The following is a 7,900-nucleotide window of genomic DNA, read 5'->3' as shown; positions in this document are numbered from 1 at the left end:
AGACTGGATAGTATAATGAAAGTAATACAAAGGAAATTTTTTTTTTTTTTAGATATATAACTTATTCCTCCTTCAGGGTGCAAGTCTGAATTATTACAAGGGTGAAATATGTTTGTAACACAAAAACAATGAAGTAGTTCAGTAGTTGTTTAACCAGTATTTTACTTAAATAAATAAAAAATACCTCATAAAATGGACCAAATTATTCAAATATATGGTTAATAAAATTAAATTGCTAAAAACAAAATCCTAAAAGTTATGCTCGGTCATCTGACCAAAGGTCACGAGTGGTTTACAAGACAAAGCTATTCTTATCCAACGCGTGTATCTAAATAACAAATTATCTCTTGTGCCGTGTTGTAGAAGTGTTATTCGTTGGTGCTTTGGTGACACTGAAGGACATGGCAATGTGACTTTTTACCTCATAACGTTGTGGTTTTCAGATTATTTTATGATGACTCGGATTATGAGACTAAAATTAGTCACCTCAGTTTAAGTGACAGTACTTTATTGCAAAACATCAGTCACCATTTTAACCCTCGAAAATGATTCGTTTTTCTTTGAACATGAAAAAAAACAAAATAAGTTATTTTTAACTGCTAGATAGCAGAACTAACTTTCATATTTGCGTAAAGACATTTATGGACACATTATCCATGATTTCTCATTAGTTACTGATTTATTTGATTATAATTCAAGCAAGGTTTGTGCAATTGCCTTTGTTCAAGTCTCTGACATTTGCTATCCATTGTTTGACGTTACATTTCATACTAATTATTTGTAGGGTGTAATAATTTTAACCACTAGATGTCAGTATTAGGTTGACTCAAAGCCTCTTCACCACTGGCCACGTCATTTTTCGTTCAGTTTCAGCTCTGCAGTGTTCACGCACAATTTGAAATTGAAATTGCGCATTAATGAGCATTTGTGATATGAAAGGGAAGAGCGCATACAGAAGTAATAGAAAGACCCACATTTATTCAGATTTATGTACATCTTGCCACAACCCAGTTATTCACAAGAAAGAAGACAGAACAAAATTCAGGAAAGACTATATTAACTTATAAGCAGGAATATGCAGAATTTACATATTTGGCACTGAGTGGTAAGAAAGTGTGTGATCAATCAACATTAACAATCATTTTAAGTTTTTGGTGATTTGAAAACAACAAAAATCATGATGTGAACGCAAAACCCTGAAAAGCCTCTTGCAGTATTTAAATAATGCTGCTGGTGGTGTGTGTGCGCCTTACTTTTAAATGCTATTTGCGTGTAAGCGTTAAATTATTTTCTCAAGTGCAAATATAAGCAGATTACACAACATAACACAACACAACACAAGCCTTAAAGAAAATCCCAATTTTCCATGAAAACCCACTGGCTAATACAGTAAAGCCAATGGACATTTTTTCCCTTATCAGACACATTAGATCACAAACAAAAACACATTTAAAAGAACAAATAAATAGCGAGGGCGAACAGAGAAATTATATATGAATGACGCCACTGGCTGACAATAGAGCGGCAGACGTTACTGCTGCAAAACGACAAAAAAGTGCCCCTATAGTGGTCCACTGGTCGGTCCCCCATTGAACTAAACCGAAGAATTAAAAGAGTATAGTAGCTTGATTTGCCCAATAAGCATTGTTATTTCTCCAAGAGGATTAAAGTGCTTAAGATTGACTTTTGACAAATTGTTGTTTCTTCAAGATGGATGTTTCAAACAAGTTGAAAATAGTAAAACCTTGCCCTTCTATATATACCTGCTTAAACTATCCATCTCAGGACTACGAGGTGCTGAATGTCACAGTCTGATAAGGTGACGCCATAAATAAATCTCAAGTTACGCAAGTCTTGGCGACTTCGAATTCCCATTGATCATTTCACAAAGTGCTAACCCGCCAATTGTATGAATGAACTAGCCACTCATTTCGCAAATATTTTCTAATACTTAAAAAGCACTACGGATAGGCAAACCAATGCCCCACCAGTAGACAAAAGGCATGCAGTGCTTGCTCAGAATAGACTTAACTTTATACAAGAAGCATTAAAAAAACGCACAGCTGTGTAAAGTCGGGTCCTCTCCCAATACAAAGTACTTTTTCTGAGAATGCAACATGGCAGCCTTCTCTGCTGCTTCCCTTCGAGAAGTGTTTTTTTCTTTTTAAAAATGACTGTACTTCAACAGAATAGACGCCCACTGCATTGAACTGCTTGACGCAATGTACTTGGCAATGAATACATTTCAGAGGTTGTGCGTCATCCAGAAATAGGTCCACTGACTCTACATGTACTATTTACACAAAAATTAGCCTCTTCATTTTGTACATTAAAGTTGATTGAAGTGTCTCATTGCTGGTGTACAGTCTGAAGAGTCTGAGGGGAGAAATAAAGCATTTTGAGGCGCCACCTATTAACTGTATTGCGTGTTTTTAAATTGAATTGTGGGCGGGGGGGGGGGGGGGGGGGGGGTGTTTAAGACATGGCATTTTTTTTATTGCTGTTTATACCGGAATGTTGCAAAGCCATTTATCTGCACACCAAATTTTGAATCACAACAAAAATCACTGTGAGCTGCTCATAAAAATGAGATGCAGCCCCTCGTACACTGCGCCACAGTTCGGCAACGTTCGTCTGTGATGCTCAGTGTAAGGCGGGCCCAAGGCTTACCTGGTACATCCTTCTTGCCTCTGGAGATTATATGGCATCCTTAGGTGAACAAACTGCACAATACGAAGCAGATTTCGATGCATTACAAAATACATTGAGAAAAAAGTACTTGTATACAGCCCCACCCAAAATACAACAACACTTTCTTTTTTTCTCAATTTTCTGGAAGGAAGCACAACATCACACCCTCAGCTTCCATCCTTTCCTGGATTTAGAAAGTAAACAAGGACATGCTAGCATACTCTATGCTCTTGTGTGTAATAAGTATACTGAACAATGAGACACATTTTCATGCCACAGCAATAAAATATGCATCAAGACATACATCAGTAAAACAAAGAATCCCCAGAGATGTCATGTTTTGATAGAAAGAATAAAGAAACGTACCAACTTTCTCTTACTGCTTCAATGTCGCTCACTAGATTCTGTGCTAGACAGATGCCAAATATCTACACAAAAAAAAAAACACACACACACAACATATCAAAATTTGTTACGATTTTCCACCCCCAAAAAAGTGCCTCATTGATTCTCACCTGTAACAATGCAATCCCAATAAATATGCCTGCCACCACTGTCAGGTTGTCTTGAAGCCACTTCTCAAACTGTGGGACGCACCCTTTAATGTAGATGAATGTCCTCTGTTCTGAGTCCTGAAATGTCCAGTGAGCCACAGCAAACACACCACTTTACTGTCTGTTTACATTTACATTCAGGTCACGGTGTGCTTTGCAGTTTCTCTGAAGTACACTTGGCATTGCGGTGGAAGCTTTGGCTTTCTGAAGCTTTTCCAAATGAAAGCTTGTTGCAATATTGTCACTAAATTACTCACACAGTGTATTTAGCATACCGTTTTCCTCTAAGGACTGCTTAAAGGTGCTTGATTTTTCTTCACATTTAAAGTTAGAAAAAATAAATAAAGGAAGAAAACCTCAGCCTTTCCTCACATTGTGATCCAAGTGAGGGAGTGAGGCCAAAGCTAATGACGGGGGAGGGATTTCAAATCCCACCGCATTGCTGCAGCATGAGTAATACCACATCGGTACTGATGGCGACACAGCTGCTAGATTTTGAGGAGTGAACAGAAATGTACTGAAAGGACGATATTGTTTCATGGGTGGAGAACCTAATGACCTCATACATCAGCAGCAAACCAAGGGAAACAGCGTTCACAAATTAAGTTGATACTGCTTTCATGTCAGTAAGCAGAACCCTTTTTTCGGGGAAATTAAAGATCTCTCTCCGAGATACTCACACGTTTTTCTCGGATATCGTATCCACATTGAGTGTTGATGACGTCCTCCTAAGAAGAAAAAAAACGTTTCATGAACTACCAGTTTAAGAGTAAAGTATATTTGTGTCTGCTTGTTAAAAAAATAAACAGGCTGGGGCGAATATTGCATTATTACACATCTGAAATATAAAAAATAATCAGAAAAACAACAATACCAAGGCGGAGAAGAAAATGAATGCCATCAAAAACTAAAAACCATGATTTCTTTTTTAAAGCATTGGTTGCCAAATTTGTTTTGCTTAAGTACTGCCACAGTATGTTCAGAAATTGAAGGGCCCCTCAGCAGCACATAAGAAAATGCCTTGAAAATTCCATTCAAACTGCCCTGAGCCAGCAGAGAGCAAAACGACTAAACATAGAGAGGCCTGGATGTCCTGTTGGACGCCAGCCTGAATAGTTAACGGCAGCCAGCTTCTGGAGGACGCAGATAACCAAACTATCTGTAACAGGGAGGAGCTTTTCAATTTCCCCCTACAAGTACTTTACAAGCAGTCGAAATATTTCTGCATGCCAGACCTTGACCTATGCAAGACTGTACAGCTGCATGATTATTTTCCACTGAATGGCCAGGAACTGCGTGGGAAGGAGAAAGACACTGAGCGGGCAAGACATACATACCGCCGGGTCTTTGGTGCAGCAAGAAAATGGCACACCACATTTCTCTCGACTCGGGTTTGAATTAGTGCAGTTGAAGTAGATGTTCAAATTCCAGTCGTCAGCTCCAAAAGCACCGCAACACTCCCACTGCGACAAGACAAATGGGCAACATATTTTCAGTTCAGATAAGCAAAAACGAATTGGATTCAAAACAAACTCTAAAGCTCACAAATTCTTGGGTGAAGTCGATTAGGTTCTGAAGATCAATATCATCCCTGTAGGCCCGAATGTTGTTGTTGATGAAAAAGTTTAGCTGGTCCTTTATCCAGTCTTTGAAGACGAAGGCTAGAATTCCCGCCGTCAGCTCCAGGAAGAAGATGATACCCAGGAACACCGAGAACTGAACAATCGCAATCAGAGCTAGTGTAAAATGACAAGCAAACGTTGGCCACAATTAGCTTGATGAAGACACCTACAAATTTCAGCAGGAAAGAATTTTCTCGCAGTGCTCCAATGCAACCCGCAAATCCCAGAACGAACATAACTCCTCCAACCACCAAGAAGAGCCACACTGGATCGAAGCCCCCCAGGTCTGTGATGGATGAAATGTTGGATAGAACACCCTGGTGTGGAAATAAAAGCAAACGTGAGTTATTTGGCATAAAGATAACTAATGAATTGATCGACTGATTAAAAACTATACAATGAAGAAAATAACCTCTTTTTGACCCTTTAATGCTTACAACAATAAAGATATGAATTAAAGGAAGAACATTTGGCTATTTTACAATCCTCTGGTCTTTGTTTAACTTTACAGGAACAAAAACAGACAAAAATGTTTTTGGGACCATTTTTCTGGAACGTTTCAACATCATTATCTTTGTTTTGTGCTGTAAAGTGAACATTTTTTAAAATAAATCTGTGGGAAAAAAAAACTAAAATTAAATCATCTAACAGATTAATCTAATCTAACTTCACTTATTGTACTGAGTTTATAAAATTATAACGCATGAAAGAGTGACTGAAGACCAATAATAATACTAAAAGTTTTTAGGTGGCCTTAGGCCACAACCAAGCAATGAGAATGAATCTGTGTACAGTATGTGAGGTTAATCCATGGAAACCAACCTTCTCACTCCATGCCCACAATCCGATGCCAAGGAATGCAATACCGAGTAACTGGATTGGGAAGAGAGATAAGAAAAAACAAAACATTATTCTTCCGTGATAGGTACTGGGAGACCAACGGCTTTCCTGGCTGCCATCCATGCATTTGAAAGAAAAAAAAAAAGAAAAAATCTAATTTCAGTCTGCAACATCCGCAAGAGACTCTCGCATTGGAAAACATCTTAAAAAGCCCAAATAAATCATGACTGCGCGAATAACGGCAAGTTCCAGTTCCAACTACCGTTTAACGTCTTAAAACACATTCCCAGAGGTGCAACTGGTGGCCAACCGACATGAAAATTCTGGTAGTAGGTTCCAAAACTTTCAGCTAACATAAATTATGTAACTCAGTCTACTATAATGGAAGTATTTTCCTCTGTTGTTGTTTGAATGCCAGTTTCACGTAACACTTTTCAATTTTCTTTTACTGAGTTATTTGATTCGTTGTCATTTAGTTCTGTGACTCAAACCAGTTTGACATCTTTACAAGACATAATGATCAGATGCATAATATCGTAATGCAACCATTCATGCATGAGAGAAATTCTGAATTATTTTTCTGTGTAGTTTTTGAAAGCATTTTTTGAAAGCAAATTGTGATACCCTGGCCCTGTTGTATATATAGTATGTCAAAAAAACAGTGTTTCCCTGTTGTCCCAGTTGTTGAGATGGTACAGCCCAAGTTCAAAGGCAATCGGGTCAAATGTCCACAAGGAGGGAGCAAAAGTATGACCCCTGTAGGAGTGCAAAAATTGGCCAAAATTATACTTTCAAATACTCATAACTCACTTCCTGTACATGTTAGGGTATAGCTACAAAAGTATTTTTTGTACATCTGAGGGTGCCCCACGTGTCACCCAGTTTTGTAGCCATCGGTCAAACGCACCGGGACAGGGCTCCGATAAGTCCCTCGCCAAGCCAGATGTTTGTGCAAAATTTGGTGAGTTTTCATTCACTTTTAGTTCCTCAAAAATGAAAGTCTTTCCGGAGAAGAATAATTATAACGCCCTTGTTTGTATTTAAATGATGGCAAAGTAGACGATGCTCTTCAGTTGCTTTATTCCCACAAGTGGTAACAGAATACACAATCATTCAGGAGCTGCTATCGATCACAGCTCACACCCACCCAACACACAGCCTGCCTGTCTGCCAAAAACCACCTTTACACTTGACTCATACCTTCATCTGCAATGTTCCTTTGATCCTTGCATAAGCATGTTTAATCTTCAAAATTCCATTCCAAAGACATCACATACACACTTGTGACTAAACCTCGATAGGATGCCTTTGGGCAGTCCAGTAGCTACGAAGAAATCAGAATTCCCTTTAATGAAACAAGAGCTCATAATTGTCCTGGAGCATGATGAGCATCAATTAATGAGAATAAGAGGACCATCGCACAAACATGGAAGTACCCTTAAAACCTTCTGGTGGATGGATGTAAACAGAACCGGTGGCCGTGTAGCGATCACACCAGTGCACGAAAACAAAAAAGCCATTCGATGCCTGATGGAAGCAGCAAGTACACCCAAGCAGCACGCTTTGTTGCAACGATTATCCAGAGGCGGCTGGTAAACGACTCTCACATCATTGAAATATTCCATTAATGGCAGACTGCACATGTAACCCGAAGAATGTTGTTGCAGGCCTCGAAGACAATTTCTGCAAGGGGAGTACTTACCCAGAATATGATGTTGAATCCGAAAATGAAATACTTGATGCAGCAGCTCACTTCCTGAGCCTTAAAATGCTTTCCTGACATCATTTTGAATGCTTTGTCCCCGCCGCCCTCTCTGCCTTAATATCACATCGATGTTTCTCCGGCAAAAAAAAAAAACAGTCGCTTGACAAAACACCCGATTATTTTGGTTTAACGTTGCCTTACACTGTTCCAGCGTCTAGTTCGAAACAGCATCCCGTTACACGATGACGAAACGCACGCGGAGGAGCGTTCACACGTCCGTTGCTTTACACTTATCACTTTGCTAAATACGCGACTTCCTAAAGGTTGACTGCAAGATAAATCCACAGAATTCAAGCAGATTAAAATTGCTGGTTTCCTATCTGAGCTACAATCGTGACATGGCTGTTTGATTGACGCACGTGAAAACAAATGAAGCCTCATAATGCTCGCAGGGGGCGGGACTTCCTAAACTGAGTCTATGATTAATT

The 7,900-nt window shown here is 39.1% G+C and overlaps 1 protein-coding gene across 2 annotated transcripts; it reads right to left on the bottom strand.

Annotated features, from left to right (window-relative positions):
• Positions 1-958: 958 nt before the first annotated feature.
• On the bottom strand, positions 959-7,832 carry LOC119127565 (tetraspanin-5). 2 transcript variants are annotated; one of them, XM_037259580.1, is made up of 10 exons: positions 7,410-7,831; positions 5,690-5,740; positions 5,038-5,184; positions 4,791-4,961; positions 4,583-4,708; positions 3,926-3,973; positions 3,207-3,323; positions 3,058-3,119; positions 2,671-2,723; positions 959-2,376 (listed from the first exon to the last, which is right to left on the bottom strand). In XM_037259580.1, the coding sequence occupies exons 1-9, from the start codon at positions 7,491-7,493 to the stop codon at positions 2,711-2,713; spliced, it is 819 nt and encodes a 272-aa protein (XP_037115475.1). In that variant the 5' UTR covers positions 7,494-7,831; the 3' UTR covers positions 959-2,376; positions 2,671-2,710. The 2 variants fall into 2 exon arrangements, with proteins under 2 accessions (XP_037115475.1, XP_037115473.1); XM_037259578.1 differs by lacking the exon at positions 3,058-3,119 and having other exon boundaries at positions 7,410-7,832.
• Between the last annotated feature and the right edge of the window lie 68 nt (positions 7,833-7,900).

This window comes from Syngnathus acus, chromosome 1, assembly GCF_901709675.1.
Source record: "Syngnathus acus chromosome 1, fSynAcu1.2, whole genome shotgun sequence".
In the NCBI taxonomy this organism is placed as follows: Eukaryota; Metazoa; Chordata; class Actinopteri; order Syngnathiformes; family Syngnathidae; genus Syngnathus; species Syngnathus acus.
This window is presented reverse-complemented; position numbering and strand designations above follow the sequence as displayed.

Coding starts and splice junctions, on each gene's coding strand:
- LOC119127565 (XM_037259578.1), bottom strand. CDS start 7,493: ATGATGTCAGGAAAGCATTTTAAGGCTCAGGAAGTGAGCTGCTGCATC. Junction 4,962..5,037: donor ATTCTTTCCTGCTGAAATTT/GTAGGTGTCTTC, acceptor GCGATTGTTCAG/TTCTCGGTGTTCCTGGGTAT. Junction 2,377..2,670: donor AGGCAAGAAGGATGTACCAG/GTAAGCCTTGGG, acceptor TTCTCCCCTCAG/ACTCTTCAGACTGTACACCA.